Raw genomic sequence first — 17,989 nt, forward strand, 5'->3', positions numbered from 1 at the left:
CAGAACCTCTCTAGCTTGAAAACCACCATTACTTTACATTCAAGAGAGCAGCCTGACCTTTACCAGCCTCTGCTGTAAGAATATCCCGGGAATATCCCCTGAGCTCCAAGACATTCATATTATTTTGCAACAATAGTCACAGAATTATCCACAAAAACTGCAGCTGAGGCAGTCCCCATGCACTGAAGAAACTGGCAAATCACTTTCTTTAACCACAGGAGACACACTGATGGAAATATTCTCTGAGGCCTAGGATCAACTTCAGCTATTTCATCAAAAGGTCCTCCTCCATCACAAGGTCTTCCGAATTTGCCAATAACTGCACAACATTGAGTACCACCATGACTCTCGGATACTGAAGCAGTCTGTGGCCATAGGCAGCAAGACCTGGACATTATCAAAGTTTGGGTTGACAAATAACATTTGCAGCACACAACATTAATCAATTACTATCATCAGCATGAGTGTACCTCACCAACCATCAATGTCCTGTTGATAACCATTGGCCAGAAACTGAACCGGACTCGCCTAATAAACACAGCAACTACAAGGACAGTTAGAAGCTATGAGCGGCAAGTAACCCAGCCCCCGACTCCCCAAAGCCTGTCCACCAACTACAAGGCATGGGCAGGATTGTGATGGAATACTCCTCCACATGCCTCATGGGTGCAGCTCCAACAACAGAAGCAGCTTAACAAAGCAGCACACTTTATTGGCCCCACATCCAACATGTTAAACATTCGCTCCTTCCACAATCAACACACAGCAGTGGTATGTTCCATCTCCAAAATCTACTGCAGCAACTCAGCAAGGCTCCTTCCACAGTACCTTTCAAATCCATGATCTCGACCACCCAAGTCAAGGGCAACAGATACATGAGAACACGACCACCTCCAAGTTCCCTCCAAACTATTCAATTTGGAAATATACTGCTGTTCGTTCAGTATCACTGCTACATTACTGCTGACCATCTACCACCAACCACAGGAATCCAATACTTAATATGCTGTGAAAATTTCTCTCCTAGGGGGCAGGCTAGGGGTCCCGCAGTACTGCCTGCTCCTCACTGACAGGTTAGGGGTCCCTCAGTACTGCACACCCCTCACTGACAGGCTGAGGATGTTCAGCTCTGATTGCTTCTCACTGACAGGCTAGGGATCCTTCAGCACTACTCCCCAATGACAAGGTGAGAATGCCTCAGCTCTGCCTGCTCCTCTCTCAGAAGGTGGAGTCCTTCAAAGTATCTAACTACAACACTGCACTCAAGCACCAGCCTAGATAATGAAAGTTTTCTGCTTCGTCCACAAAATCTCTCCCACACACAGAGCTCACGGTCTTCTGATGTCCTTGCAAAAAGTTCATGAAACAGTATGAGTACATGCAGCTATTTTGTTTACTGTTCCGAGATATCAGTGGTGCTCCTGAAAATGTCCAGTTATTTCCAAGACTTCCAGATACTAATTGAATCTAGAAGACTACAAATCACAGAACCACAGAGCACCGATAGAGGTCATTCGGCTCACCATGTCTGTGCTGGCTTTTTGCAAAAGCTACGCGATTAATCCCAGACCACTTCCACACTCCTGACTCTCTGGTAAATATTTCACATACTCTCTTGTACTTTTTTTAAAAATGCAATCCTGTTACAACAAATGCATGTACATAGACTGTAAATTAAATGGATTTTCCAAACTGGAGTGAGACAGGGGATAGCAATCCATATAGTGTTCAAATGCTCACCCTGGTTTAAACAATGAAGTGGCTATGCTAACTGTTCTGCAGAGCACAGATCAGTCATCTCCGAGTGCAATTGTCAGTAGCGTGCAACGTGTGCTCAGCAATCGGTAACAGCCCACCAGAGTGAAGTAGTACTGAAGACTCACTGATGAAATTGTTACAAGCAACAGCAGACTGCTTTGTTAAACGATTAGGCACAACAAAATTCCACACAATTTTGTGTTTCAAATTGAAGGTCACTCGTTCTCAAAAACTAAACAGTTCCCAGTAATTAAAGAAACAAACAAAATCTTTCACAGTTGGAAATGTTAAATCTACTCTCAACTGATTTCACTTTGAGCTTTCCTTAAAAAAAAGCACAAGCCCTCTTGCCTCAGCCTCTCTCTGTGACACAGTCCAGAGAGATCAAGCACAAGTTTCCTGGAGCAGCTTCACAAAGATGTAAAAACCACCAAAATATTTCTATAAGCTGCAGAAATCCCCATGAAAGCAGGATTGCAGACTCAACATCAAGAGAGAACTCATTTCTCCAGCACATTGTAACCACCTCAGAAAATCCCTTAGGGTTTTATAGTCAATGAAATTCTTCTGGAGTACAGTCACTATTGCAATAGGAATGCAGCAATTTTATACACAGCTTGATCCAAATAAACAGCTACAATGAATGTCCAAATAGTTTTTTTAGTAACAAAGTGTGAAGCTGGATGAACACAGCAGGCCAAGCAGCATCTCAGGAGCACAAAAGCTGACATTTCAGGCCTAGACCCTTCATCAGAGAGGGGGATGGGGAGAGGGTTCTCTTATAAATAGGGAGAGAGGGGGAGGCGGACCGAAGATGGAGAGAAAAGAAGATAATCTCTCTCCCGCTGCCACCTATCTTCTTTTCTCTCTTCATCTTTGGTCCACCTCCCCCTCTCTCCCTATTTATTCCAGAACCCTGTCCCCATCCCCCTATCTGATGAAGGGTCTAGGCCCGAAACTTCAGCTTTTGTGCTCCTGAGATGCTGCTTGGCCTGCTGTGTTCATCCAGCTCCACACTTTGTTATCTTGGATTCTCCAGCATCTACAGTTCCCATTATCACTGATACAAGTGTTTTTTAGTAATATTTGTTGATAAGTAATTATTTGAGACAGACAGCAAAGATGACATCCCATGGGATCCAAGGAAATTTGGCAAATTGAATCCACGATTAGCCAAGAGACAGGAAATAGAGGATGATGGTTGAGGGGTGTTTTTCCAACTGCAAGTCTGTGTCTAGCAGAGTCCATAGGGTCAGTATTGGAGCCCTTACGATTTGCATTACGGGAAGCTTTATCAATTTTTGTATTTCCTGCAAACGTATTGATGAGGTGGTAAATAGAGAGGAGGAATGCCTTAGCTATACAAGATATTGATAAGATAACAAGGTTTAGAGCTGGATGAACACAGCAGGCCAAGCAGCAGAGGAGCAGGAAGGCTGATGTTTCGGGCCTGGACCCTTCTTTAGAAATTTATTTCTGAAGGAGGGTCTAGGCCCGAAATGTCAGCCTTCCTGCTCCTCTGATGCTACTTGGCCTGCTGTGTACATCCAGCTCTACACCTTCTTATCTCAGATTCTCCAGCATCTGTAGTTCCTACAATCTGTGATATAGTGATTTGTGAGTGAAGTTCAATCTGGATAAATGCAAGGTGACACAATCGGGCAGAACAAACAACGCAAAGGAATACATAATGGGAGGCACCGAGGATCAGAGGACTTTAGCATGCATGTCCACCGGTACCTTAAGGTATCAGGACAGGTGATAAAGTGGTTAAGGCGGCATATAGGATACTTACCTTTAAAAGCTGTAACACAGTGCAGAAGCAGGGAGGTTATGCTGGCACTGTACAAAATACTAGTTAGGCCACAGCTAGAGTATTGTGTGCAGCTCTGGATTTCACATTATGGGAGGGATGTGACTATGCTGGAAAGGGTGCAGATGTTGCCTGGGTTGTAGATTTTCAGATGTGAAGAGAGATTGGACAGATTGGCATTCCTTTCCTAAGAGCTGGGGAGACTGAGGGAGGAAATGATTGAGACGTATAAAATTATGAGCACCATAGACAGGCAAGTCGGAAGAAACATTTTACCTTGATGGAAAGACAAATGACATAGACCAATGGCAAAGTGCAGAACGTTTAGAGGTAATGTGAGGGGAAAAAAGACTTTTTCACCCAAAGTGGGGAGGGAATCTGGAACAAATTGCCTTTATGGGAGGTAGCAACAGAAACCTTCATTACATTTAAGAAATAATTAGATGTGCAGTTGCAATGCCAAGGCATACAAGGTTATGGGCCAAGTGCTGGTAAACGGGGTTACAATAGTTAGGTTTGTTATTAATCCATTGAATCTGCACTAATCAAAGAGCCATTTTCTGTGCTGGAGATTTCTATGACCCAAACATGCAGCTCTACCTCAGAAGTGACCATCCAACCAGACCTCCAACAATGCAGATTTTTTGAGTGCGAGCAGCAGCGGAGGTAAGAAGAACCTGGAAGTCTGCAGCTAAGGTAAGGCAGGTTTTTAAAATTACTTACCGGTAGTGGGCAGCGGTGTTTTCCCTTTCACAGAAGGAGCGGGAGCAGCAGAGGAAGTGACAAGGACCAGAGGGGCAGCCGGGAAGGAAAGCAGTGACCATATATATCAGCAAGGCAGCTAAACCCAAGACTCTACAACTGTAGTGTCTCCCACCCGCCCTCCTCCTCTAACCTAGTTAATAAGGTAAGGTTCATTCTAAACTTTCTCTATTGAATATAAGTTTGTTATTAATTTTATAGCAACTTGAGCTAAGCTTTCTACTTTAGTACTGAGTGGGTGTTCAGATAAGTGGGGTATGGATGCTAGGGCAGTTGCTTGCTCCTCCTGCAGAATGTGGCAGGTGGGAGACATGGCACACGTCTCCGCTGGCTACATCTGCGGGAAGTGCACCCAACTCCAGCTCCTTGAAAACCGTGTTAGGGAAATGGAGATGGAGCTGGATGAACTACGGATCATTCGGGAGGCAGAGCGGGTAATTGAGAGGAGTTACCAGGAGTTGGTCACTCCTAAGGCTCAGGACAAGGATAGATGGGTTACAGTTAGGGGGAGGAAAGGGGACAAACAGACAGTGCAGAGATCCCCTATGGGCATTACCCTCAGCAAAGTATACCATTTTGGATATTGCTTGGGGGGGGGGGCGGGGAGAGAGAGAGGAGATGACCTACCAGAGGAAAGCCATAGTAGTCAGTTCTCTGGCACTGAGCCTGACACTGTGGCAAAGAAGGGAACGGGGCAGAATAGAAAAGTACTCGTGGTAGGGGACATCGACAGGAGATTTTGTGGTCAGGATTGGGATTCCCAGAAGGTATGTTGCCTCCCTGGTGCCAGGGTCCGGGACGTCTCCGATCGGGCGTATAAGGTTCTAAAAGGGGAGGGCGAACAGCCAGAAATCGTGTTACATATTGGCACTAATGATATAGCCAGAAAAAGGATTGAGGATATAAAAAGTGATTTCAGGGAGTTAGGATGGAAGCTGCAAAGCAGGACGAACAGAGTAGTGTTCTCTAGTTTACTACCGGTGCCACGACATAGCGAGGCGTGGAACGGGAGCGGGCACAGCTTAACACGTGGCTGCGCAGCTAGTGTAGGAGGGAGGGCTTCAGATATGTAGATAATTGGGATGCCTTCTGGGGAAGGTGGGACCTGTACAAGAAGGACGGGTTGCATCTGAACTGGAAGGGGACCAATGTCCTGGGTGGAAGGTTTGCTCGAGTAGTTCGAGAGGGTTTAAACTAGTATGGCAGGGGGGTGGGGACCTGAGCTGTATACCGGAGGTGAGAGTTGATGCAGGTGAGGCAATAGCAAGAGGGAGACCAGCTAGTGGGAAGGATTTTGCTGGGAAGGAACCAAGGGATCAGTTAAAGTGTGTTTGCTTTAACGCAAGGAGTATCAGGAATAAAAGTGATGAACTTAGCGCATGGATCAGTACCTGGTGCTATGATGTTGTGGCCATAACATAGACATGGGTTTCTCAGGGGCAGGAATGTTCCTGGATGTTCCAGGGTTTAGAGCATTTAAAAAGAATAGGGAGGGGGGAAAAAGAGGGGGTGTAGCACTACTAGTCAGAGAGGGTATCACAGCTACAGAAGCTTCCATTGCCGAGGAAGATCTGCCTACCAAGTCAGTACGGGTGGAAATTAGGAACAGCAAGGGAGTAGTCACCTCGTTAGGGTGACTAAATAGAAAACGAGACATAACACCAGCGCGTCGTCGGAGGCTCACTGATGATGTTACCTAGAATGGTGACGAAACGTCTGAAAACTAACCTTCTAGCTCAGCGAGCAAACTCACATCCAGAACCTCGTTAGGGGTTTACTACAGGCCCCCCAATAGCAGCAGGGAGATTGAAGAAAGCATAGGTCGGCAGATTTTGGAAAAGTGTGGATGTAGTAGGGTTGTTGTAATGGGTGACTTTAACTTTCCCAATATTGATTGGAGCCTCCTTCGAGCAGAAGATTTGAATGGAGCTGTTTTTGTAAGGTGTGTTCAGGAGGGTTTCCTAACTCAGTACGTTGACAGGCCGACGAGGGGAGAGGCCATTCTAGACTTGGTGCTCGGAAATGAGCCGGGGCAGGTATCAGATCTTGTGGTGGGAGAGCATTTTGGTGATAGTGACCATAACTGCCTCACATTCTACATGGCTCTGGAGAAGGAGAGGATTAGGCAAAATGGGAGGATATTTAATTGGGGAAGAGGAAACTATGATGCGACTAGACATGAGTTAGGAAGCATGGACTGGGAGCAATTGTTCCATGGTAAAGGCACTATAGACATGTGGAGACTGTTTAAGGAACAGTTGTTGCGAGTGATGAATAAATATGTCCCTCTGAGACAGGCAAGGGGTAAGATAAAGGAGCCTTGGATGACGAGAGCGGTGGAGCTTCTCTTCAAAAGGAAGAAGGTAGCTTACATAAGGTGGAGGAAGCTAGGGTCAAGCTCAGCTCTAGAAGATTACAGGCAGGCGAGGAAGGAGCTCAAAAATGGTCTGAGGAGAGCCAGGATGGGGCATGAGAAAGGCTTGGCAGAACGGATTAGGGAGAACACAAAGGCATTTTACACTTATGTGAGGAATAAGAGAATGGTCAAAGAAAGAGTAGGGCCGATCAGGGATAGCGTAGGGAACTTGTGTGTGGAGTCTGAGGAGGTAGGGGAAGCCCTAAATGAGTTTTTTTGCTTCTGTCTTTACGAAAGAAACAAACTTTGTAGTGAATGAAACCTTTGAAGAGCAGGTGTGCATGCTGGAATGGATAGAGATAGAGGAAGCTGATGTGCTGAAAATTTTGTCAAACATTAAGATTGACAAGTCGCCAGGCCCAGACCAGATTTGTCCTCGGCTGCTTTGGGAAACGAGAAATGCAATTGCTTCGCCACTTGCGAAGATCTTTGCATCCTCGCTCTCCACTGGAGTCGTACCGGAGGACTGGAGAGATGCAAATGTAATTCCTCTCTTCAAAGAAGGAAATAGGGAAATCTCCGGCAATTACAGACCAGTAAGTCTCACGTCTGTCGTCTGCAAGGTGTTAGAAAGGATTCTGAGGGACAGAATTTATGACCATCTGGAAGAGCATGGCTTGATTAAATGCAGTCAACACGGCTTTGAGAGGGGCAGGTCATGCCTCACAAACCTTAGAGTTCTTTGAGGATGTGACTAGAAAAGTTGATGAGGGTCGAGCTGTGGATGTGGTGTATATGGACTTCAGTAAGGCATTTGATAAGGTTCCCCATGGTAGGCTCATTCAGAAGGTCAGGAGGAATGGGATACAGGGGAACTTAGCTGTCTGGATACAGAATTGGCTGGCCAACAGAAGACAGCAAGTGGTAGTAGAAGGAAAATATTCTGCCTGGAAGTCAGTGGTGAGTGGTGTTCCACAGGGCTCTGTCCTTGGGCCTCTACGGTTTGTAATTTTTATTAATGATTTGGATGAGGGGATTGAAGGATGGGTCAGCAAGTTTGCAGACGACACGAAGGTTGGAGGTGTCGTTGACAGTATAGAGGGCTGTTGTAGGCTGCAGCGGGACATTGACAGGATGCAGAGATGGGCTGAGAGGTGGCAGATGGAGTTCAACCTGGATAAATGCGAGGTGATGCATTTTGGAAGGTCGAATTTGAAAGCTGAGTACAGGATTAAGGATAGGATTCGTGGCAGTGTGGAGGAACAGAGGGATCTTGGTGTGCAGATACATAGATCCCTTAAAATGGCCACCCAAGTGGACAGGGTTGTTAAGAAAGCATATGGTGTTTTGGCTTTCATTAGCAGGGGGATTGAGTTTAAGAGTCATGAGATCTTGTTGCAGCTCTACAAAACTTTGGTTAGACCGCACTTGGAATACTGCGTCCAGTTCTGGTCGCCCTATTATAGGAAAGATGTGGATGCTTTGGAGAGGGTTCAGAGGAGGTTACCCAGGATGCTGCCTGGACTGGAATGCTTATCTTATGAAGAGAGGTTGACTGAGCTCGGACTTTCTTCATTGGAGAAAAGGAGGAGGAGAGGAGACCTAATTGAGGTATACAAGATAATGAGAGGCATAGATAGAGCTGATAGCCAGAGACTATTTCCCAGGGCAGAAAAGGCTAACACAAGGGGTCATAGTTTTAAGCTGGTTGGAGGAAAGTATAGAGGGGATGTCAGAGGCAGGTTCTTTACACAGAGAGTTGAGAGAGCATGGAATGCGTTGCCAGCAGTAGTTGTGGAAGCAAGGTCATTGGGGACATTTAAGAGACTGCTGGACATGCATATGGTCACAGAAATTTGAGGGTGCATACATGAGGATCAATCGTCGGCACAACATCGTGGGCTGAAGGGCCAGTTCTGTGCTGTACTGTTCTATGTTCTATATAATGCAACTATCCCTCAGCATTGACCCTCCAAAGAGATCCTCTGACAGTGTGGCGCTTCCCTTGTGCTGACAGTTCGGTGCTGTCCCATCACAAAATCTTTGAAAATGGGAAGCTCCCTTAACAACTGACCCTGAGAGTGTGACCGTCCCTCTGCAGTGACTCTCCTTATGCACATGACTCTTAGATGTCTTTTGAATTAGTTTAGCAAGCCACTCACTCAGTTGAGCGGTAATTAATGGATAATAAATGTTGGCTTCTTCAGCAATGCCCACATCCCCCAAAAGAATACAGAAAAAATAATTTTGCACTGCTTGCTTTGTAAACATAGTAGGAAGATTTCATCAGGGTGCTATTCGTAGCAAAGTATTTTGCAATACTCTTGCAGGTTGACAAGAAATTCCAAACTTTACAAGTATTCTGACTATCTACCCAATATTCTTCATGCAAAATGGAGGCCAGCTCCCTTCAGGTCTTACAAACAGCTCAAACTGTTCAGTCACATTGGACTCAACAGGTTAACTCTGTTTATCCCTCCACATGTTTCTTGAGCATTTCTATTTTTATTTCAGATTTCCAGCTATCACAGTGCTATGTTTTTATTTGGAGGATACTTTGATACCTCATGCCTCACCCTCCAATCTGTATTCATGTCACTCCCTTGTTCACATACTTGTCTCTTATCCATTACTCTTATGCTCAATGACTGCATTTAGATCCTTGGCCCAGCCACATCTCCTCTATTCCTTGCGTTTAGTAGCCCAGCCTTATATTCCACAACACGTCAACTGCCTCCAAATCTTTCTGCTCCTCAGATGCTGGAGTTTTGTATCCCTCTTCCTTTCCTGCCCCATTGGCAGTGGGTCCTCAGTACCTGGACTCTATTCTTTGGAATTCTGTCCTCATCTTATAACCTTTAATATTTGTTTCTTTGGTCAAGAATTTGGCCACCCCTGTAGCAGATTTCCTTTCTTACAGGGAATTAGTGAAGCAGATGGATTCTAGAATTGAATTTAGTTTCCACCTGCTGACATGGTGGAATTTGAACCCATGTTCCCAGGGTTTTCACCAAGGCTTCTGGATTACTGGCCCAGTGACAATAATACTATACTACCACCTCCCCTGTTTCCCCACTACGGGAAAGCCTACACCAGAGAACAGGAAAGCGGCCAGGTCTCTCAATTGTGTGAACTGTCACGACACGCTGGAAGAAGGAGCGTGCTTCTTTCAGGAAGACGTCATCGCCACTGGATCTCTTTCACCATCACTCTCTCACTTCGTACCTCCAGACCTCCAGTGTCCCCATACTGCAATGTCCATAAGTCAGGGCTGTGTTGGAATGATCTCCACTTGACTGGATCAGTGCAGCTCCAAACAACACTCAAGAAGCCCAACACCATACAACATTGATAATAATCCAGTGATCACTTCCAACGTTGATTAAGACACTTTTCCAGTTTTCTGGGGTTAAATTTCCAGCAAGCATTCTGCATTAAAATATTCCTCGAAATTCAGAGAAGCATGCTCAGTGGCTTACAAGGACTGACCCTACCCTGCATAAAAATTATCATCTGCTACTCGTTAGTTCCTGTCTCTTGCTGTGAACCTAAGGAAACATTCAAATTAGTGCCTTCTGTTAAAACCACTTGCTGGTAATGAACCTTCAGCGCCTTACTTGTTTCTTGCCTAGATTTATTGCCTTCTCAGTACTCTCCTTTCCCAAAGGCACAGGCATTTTCTGTGGTTACAATAAACTGACCCGGCATCCTGCCAGCTCAGTCAAATGATCACCTTTGAACCAAGAATGAATGTGGTACCATAGGCCATTATTCTAGCCCAGCCCCACATTCACTCAAAGTCTGTACTCATGGGCACTGGCAATTAAAATGTAAAGGTTAGAGAAATAAAACAGTCTTGAGAAACTGAAAATAATTGTAACACCCTCTTTGACTGCTACATCCAAGATCAAACAACCTGGTGCAGTCCCAAAATCAAATCCAGAACTCTCCTACTGAATCACCATCACCAGACAATGCAGCAATCCCCTGAAACGGGATGGTCGAAGTACTGATTTGCCTCATTCCCAGCTAAGGAAAGACAACTGATGGAGCCACAAGCAAAGACCTAAGTTCAACATAGCTTCCAACTGAAAGCAAACTGGAGCACAGAATCAAGCTTGACAAGGCCAGTGCAGCAGCTGGGGATGACAGCTGCACAACTGGAGGTATAATCATCTGGTTAATACAAGGACCTGCTTGCCCTTTCAGGTCAGAGACATCACCACAGCTAAAAAAAACCATTTGGCCACTCGTGACCATGTGTGTTCTCCACAATGCAGGTTGGTTCGACTGCTCACTTCCTGTGGTCCTGCAATTTATTCCTCTCAGGTCCCCATCCAATTTCTTTTTGAATTCATTGGGTGTCCTCTACTTGCAAGTTCGAGGGCAGTGAGAACCAGTTCCAATGTTCTACTTACATTTTGACAAAGTCCACCACAACAGCAGAACCGATCTACAACATTCTTCAACAAAAATAAAATCAACTTGCCCCACTCTCAATTTTAATAAATTCCCCAATATTGTATTCATTCATAGGACATGGCCATCACTGGTTATTTATTACCCAACTCTAACTGCCCAGGGAAAATTGCTGTGGGTCTGCATGTAGGCAGACCAAGTAATGGTGACAGTTACCTTGTCTAAAGGACACTATGAACCTGATGGATTTTTCCCGTTGATTGAAAAACAGTTTCACGGTCATTAATTTTTGAACTTCAAATTTTTTATGGATTTCAAATTCTATTATCTACTACGGCAGGATTTGAACATGAGTAACCAGAACATTACCTGCATTGCTGGATTAATAGTTCAGAGATAATACCACAAGGCAATTTTTCAAGATCTGGATTTCCACCAAAAGGTAAATAATACTTACTTGGGCAAAATCTATCCTTTAATTTAAGATTTTTTTTTAAAAACAGACTGATAAATGGAGGGGGGGAAACACTTATTCTTACCACCTTTAATAGCAGGGGTAATTACTGGGCTAGCATCTCCTGCCTTGTGAGAGGGCACTCCACATTTCTCCCAATCAAATGCTCACATTCTTAACTGTATCTATACTATTGTCAAAACCACTCACTACAGTAGAGAATTTCACAGTCTCATCACTATCTGGATAAAGATGATGCTGTGACTATCCTGCAAAGATCAGAGGAAGAGAAAGTGGCTAGCCACTGACCTTGTGTTTATCGACACAGCTAATGCCAATGAAATCTATGATGCAGCGACCGAGCCACTCATCGGGGCGAACACTCAGGATATCGTTTCGACAGCTGTCCAAATACTGCTGCAGCTTGATAAGGATACTCCGCGACAGCACATAACCATAGCCGCCGTGACAGTAGCGGGAGTCCAGGTCACCCCCAATGAACTCCTCTGCCCGACCCAGGTACAGGTCTTTGATGCTCAGGTGAGAAACAAGCGACTTGATACGTTCGGCCTCCGTGTACGTGTTGTCCTGCACCAGGTAGAACCAATCAAACTCATTGCCAAAATGCTCATACATGTACTGGATGGTCCGGTACATCAACCAGACTGGCCGGTCATCTCCATGAGAGACTATCTGCATCCCATGTGGGATCTTGGTATTGCGAAAGCCAGTAAAGTAAATCAGCCTGTTGAAGTGGTGACCCACGGTCCGATTAACAGAGACAGCCAACGTATTCAGGGTAGCCTTAGATGTCAGGACACCAACAAAAAGTCGATCTCTGATTCCCAGCTCAGTATGAATGTAACGTGTCCTGAGTGAAAAGAAGCATACAATGTTAATCACCAGTGCCCGTACTTCTCTCCCTCCTCCTCTGGAGGCACCACCCCAGTTAGAAACCCCTGTTTCTAACACCCAACCCTACATAACTGCTCCACTATTAAATCTGATCAGATTCCTTCTTGCCTACCCAATAACCCTTCATTCCCTTACTTGTCGAGAATGTACCTCAGCCTTAAAAATATTCACGTACCCTGCTTCTGCTTCCTTTTGAGAAATGGAGGTGAACTTTAAAATAACGCTACTGCACAGTTTTAAAGACAGGCAGAGGAATTCTCCCTAGTGTTCTAGCAAAATTCAATTTGCAATCAGCATGACTAAAGAAACTGGTGATGTAGTGTTTTATCTTATTTATACCTGTGGAATTTTTCTTATATGTCAGCCGTTAGCATTAGAACAGTATTAACAGTGCTGACATTTCAGTACCAATTCATTAGCCAGGATATAACAAGTTGAAAAGATAATTTTAAAAATCCTTGGTTTTAGAGACAGTGAGAACAAAAGCAAGGAAGTTATCACAAACCACAGTTTAGTCTCACCTGAAGCAGTGTCCCCAATGAGGATGATGCCAGGGCTTTAGAGAAAGGGTGTAGAGGGGATCGACCAAAATGGTGCTAGAAGAGGTATTTCAGTAATGGGGAGCAAGTGGAGATGGACAGATAAATGCTGACCTTGTCAGGATGCCCACATCCTATAAAAGAATGTTTAAAATCTGCAATCGATCTCCCTCATGCACAGAAGATTTGACAGAGGTATTCAACATTTTCATGGATTTTGGGAGAGTAAGTAAGGAGAAACTTATCGCCAGGGCAGGGGAATCAGTACCTTCATTCAGATTGGCAACAAATGAGAAACAGGTATCTCCTAACTCCCGAGTTGTAGTGCATTTCAAATCATTGTCAGAAAGTGTGGTGGAAGTAGCTGCAATAATGTTCAGGAGCCAATTGTATAAATACTCAACAGAAAGGCTGTAAACAAATGGAATTAACTGAATAGCATTCAAAGAGCCAGCACAGACATGAATAGCCTGAGATTCTCCAATTTTGGACTTGCGAAAGGCAGCAAAGAAATATAATTCCTTCTTTTGCTTTCTGCACTCTAGTATTTTAGCCTAGTGATATTTTTACAAAATGCCTAGCTTTCATCATTTGGCATCAATGTCTGAGCATGATCCCAGACTTGATGCTGACAACATCCATGCCCATCTCACCATTTCCTAGCCAGCAGGCACTTCAATCAGGAATGGCAGCTTCCTATATCTCCCTCTGCCAGAATCGCTAATGTAGATTCTGAAATAAAACATGATGCTGGAGAAACTCAGGGCTAGCAGCAACTGTGGAGAGAGAAAGGGAGTGAATGTTTCAAACCTCATACGACTCTTCTTCAGAATAGGTAAGTTCTGGTGCTGCTCACCTGGGTTGAATAAATAACTGTAGATGACAACAACAGCACACTGGTAGGAGGGGTAGCAGTCAACCTACACACAGCAAGCTCCATCAATAGTAATGAGATACCAAACAAATTAAGCATATTGAGTGTTGGTTCCAGGATAATCATGGCCAGGGAGAACTCTGCTCCTCTTCACAATAACCTCTTCCTTGCAGTATCACTTACGCAAATGAGGGGACGGGCAGAAATCTGATTTAATGACGCATCCAAAAGATGGGCTCTCCCAACAACAGCACTGAACAAAACCTTGACCCCAAAAACTTGAGTTACAGGAGCAGATGGTAACAGTAAGCCACAGCTGATGGTAGGTGCTGCAAAACGACAGTTGTCTTCAATTAATCTAATTTTAATTCCTTCATGGAATGTAGATGTCAGCTGGGCTAGCAGTTACAGCCCAACCCATATTGCGCTTGAACTGAATGGCTTGTTACATTATTTCTGAGGGCATCTGAGTCAACCACATTGCTGTGGGTCTGGAGTCACATGTCAGCTGATCAGGTAGGGGCAGAAGATTGGCTCATTAATCCCCTTTAGGGGAGGCTATTTTTCTTCATTGATTGTTATAGTGGTTAAATGGTCATTATTAGAACAGCTTTTTGTTCTAGACTTTTACTGAATGCAAATTTTATCATTTGCCACAGTGGGATTTGAACCCACATCTCCCAGAACATGAGAGACTCTGGAGGAACATCAAGCAAAAACAGAATCAAAACATAACTATGATGCCCCCTGCAGTTAGAGATAATGGGAACTGCAGGTGCTGGAGAATCCAAGATAAAGTGTGGAGCTGGATGAACACAGCAGGCCAAGCAGCATCTCAGGAGCACAAAAGCTTTTCTGATGAAGGGTCTAGGCCCGAAATGTCAGCTTTTGTATGCCTAAGATGCTGCTTGGCCTGCTGTGTTCATCCAGCTCCACACTTTGTTATCTTGCCCCCCGGAGATAAATATTTTTCCAACATGCACAATTAAAGTTTACACATGGGCATTTGGGCATCGTTTAAGTTATGCAGAGAAGATTTGACAGAGGTATTCAACATCTTTAGGGATTTTGAGAACAAGTAAGGTGAAACTATTATTGCCGGGGTAGGGTTTTCACATTGGGCATCTGTTACATAACTGGTCAGTACCCTTCCAGCAAGAGTAAAACAGAACAGAATAATTAAAATGTAAAATGTAAAAACAAATCTTGACTTTGCAGAACAAAAATCAAACATTCCAGATGTGCGTACATTTGCTTTTAAACACTGCTAACATGCATTACCTTTCATCCTAAATTCTTACCTGAGCACTTTCTTGTGTGGCTTGTTGGGATCTCTGTAATAAGGGACAATCCTGGGTTCATACTCCTTGTTGTCACTGAATTCTCCATTTTCCAATCTAGGCTCCAGGTGACTGGTATCGTGGGGCAGCCCTCTGCTATCCCCAGCATCCATACACGACTCTTGCCCATCTCCCTGAATCCAGGAGACTCGCAGCAAGCTCAGGCTGCAGCCCAAGGATAGCCCCAAAATAAGCGGAAGAGCAGGCCGAAAGAAGAGAAGCAGAGAAGTAAAGCGCATTGTTTGGAATGGGTTGGAAAACTAGTAAAGAATGAGAGAGAGACCTACGCACACAGGTATTCTCTTAGGTAAATAATTTAAAATTGACTTGCTTCATCTCAGACATAAACGGGTATAAAACAGATACAAACAAAAGCGAGGCATGGAGTGGTAAGTCTAAGCCAGGAGCTCTGACTATCTTTGAAGTTAGCTTCTAAAAGAAATCCCTAATTACAAGAAAGCATATCATAGCGACACCCAAAGGGCATGAAGTCAGCCTCACAGGGAGATTCAATTCATGTCTGCGACAACATAAACAGAAATCAAAACCTGATCAATAAATCACTAATACTGATCACATCACATGTAGCGACACATAAACTGACATTTTACATTAATAAACTTAATTCAAACTATCTGCTGTAAACTCTATTAGCATGTGTAATAAATAATGGCAGTGAAGGATCAAAATAATTTCAACTTTTCACACATGCTACACCCTGATGCGAGGTGGCTTTGGTCACAGTTGTCACAAACTTGTTAAAACATTACTGCAATTATGTTTTCCACATCTTTTAAATTGATACAGAACATTTTCCCACACTCTCCAAACTTCTGTTGCCCTTGGGCTGAGGAGGACAATAGCTCCTCTAAATGGGAATGGCCCAGTGTATGGAAAAATTAAAACAGGTTTTCAGATCTCCAGTATCCGCAATTCTTTGTTTTATACTATGAAAAGATTCTACTAGGTGTTCAACACAGTGAACGTGCTATTCTTGAGAAAAAGTTTGAGAGCTTTCTGATAGCTTTAAATTCTGGTTTCTATTGCTGGATCCAATGGATGCACTGGCCAATGGGTTACTGTTAGATGGCAGGGTAATTTGGGCAACCTGGCAGGCAGGATTAATATCATCTTCAATCCCTTACTCCCTTATATTGACAAGAAAGCAAATGACAATCAAATCGTAGGGACAGGTGAGTTAGTTCCTCCTTGTTTAAATATTTGCAAGATGTTCCTCCCACTTAGGAACAGAATTTCTCAGAGAAATGCCAGAATCAGAGCCCAGAGGCTGTCAAGTTAAGACTGAACCAGAGTTTGAATCTTCTTTAAAGGCGGTGTTGTGACTGAGTGTGTATCACAGACAGTGTTTGATCAGAAGTTTTACATGGAGAAGTCTCACTGCGCCAGGCTGTAGGCACCTCCGGCCCGGACTCGAGCGATTTGCCCAGGACAAGCTCGACAGTCCATCTCTCTCCGCCTCCTGTTTCACTCCGGGTTTCCAATGCTGCTCCCAGTAAATGGAGCTGGAGGGAGGACGGCTCTGCAACTCTCCTGCCAACTGCAAGTTCACACTCCGCCCCCCCCCCGCCGGCAGCCAGCTGCTTTGCGGTCCGTCCGGGTTCAGGGAGACGGCCGGACGAGCAGGCCTCTTCTGTTCTCCCACTACCTGCGAGGGTGGTCTCGGCGTCGAGTCTGTCTTTCCAGGCGGACCACGGGCCTCGGGAGTGTAAGCGCCTCCCAGCCCACCTTTCCGCGGCCTCGGTCTGTCCTTCTCGGGAACCTAGGCCAGCCCCTCACTTCCCTCGAAGGCCGCCGTTGTCGTTGGGTTTCGGTTTTTTTTGGGGGGGGGTGGGGGTGGGGGTGTTGAGGCGTTAAATTGCGCGTGCGCCGAGCCGGCGCTCGCTGCCCCTCTGCGCGTGTGCGTCAACGGTCGCGGCTCCGCGTGCGGCGAGGAAGCGCGGGACGGAAAGAAGGGGAGAGTTAACGGCAGCCTCCCCCCCCCCCCACCGAGTACAGGCCGCCCGCTGTTTACGGTCGAGTCTGAGTTGTGTGGAGTGCTTCGGACTGTGCTCTTGATGCTCCTATCTTGACCCGAACCCGTTGCATGAGTCAAGACATGTCCCTGTCTTACCACAACAGCTGTCATGCCGGAGCTCACCGGCAACCCCTACTCCATTTCTCTCTCTCTTAGGCCATCGTGCACCTTCACAACAACTGCCAGCTCCGAGCTGCCCTGCACGGTTCTGATGATGTAAGGGGATCCATGAGAGGATTGTCAGCACTCTGCTTTGTGGCCAGCGTCCTATAGATCCTCCTAGATCAGGAGGGAAGCCACGACAGCAGACCAGGTTTAGCGGAGCGCTTACAGCACACCAGACTACAGGCCATCTGCTTAAAACAAAAGGATTAAAATTGGTGGATGTCTGATGATCGGTTTGGAAATGGTGGGCCAAAGGGCCTGTTACCATGCCGTTAAAAACTACGACCACACTAGTCCAAGTTGTCAGGCGTTGGCAGGAATAGGCAGCAGTGCACAACAGTCAATGATTTTCTTCACTCCACCAAGGTAGGCACCACCGTCTTTTCTGCTCCTTCACACTCGATTTATCTGTGCTACTGTACCCACCAAGGCTCACACTCTATCACTGTCACTAATGCCTGCAACATTTTCCCTGATTCACTGTCACCCACCCAACCCCCGACAACACGAACCCTTCATGCCCCCTGCACTGCCTACTCATTCGCTCTGGATACCTCCC

General features: G+C 45.3%; 1 protein-coding gene across 1 annotated transcript in view; it reads right to left on the reverse strand.

The window, feature by feature from the left end:
* The window catches only part of LOC125451686 (chondroitin sulfate glucuronyltransferase), a 33,230-nt gene extending 16,159 nt beyond the window's left edge, over positions 1–17,071 (reverse strand). Inside the window, exons 1-2 of the mRNA XM_048529164.2 lie at positions 15,192–17,071; positions 11,872–12,433 (exon numbers count right to left, since the gene is read on the reverse strand). Coding sequence (XP_048385121.1) covers positions 11,872–12,433; positions 15,192–15,469 — 840 coding nt within the window. The 5' untranslated portion in view covers positions 15,470–17,071. The remainder of the gene's footprint in view (positions 1–11,871; positions 12,434–15,191) is intronic.
* Positions 17,072–17,989: the final 918 nt, after the last annotated feature.

The sequence above is a fragment of the Stegostoma tigrinum genome, chromosome 5 (genome assembly GCF_030684315.1).
Source record: "Stegostoma tigrinum isolate sSteTig4 chromosome 5, sSteTig4.hap1, whole genome shotgun sequence".
NCBI classification, from domain to species: Eukaryota; Metazoa; Chordata; class Chondrichthyes; order Orectolobiformes; family Stegostomatidae; genus Stegostoma; species Stegostoma tigrinum.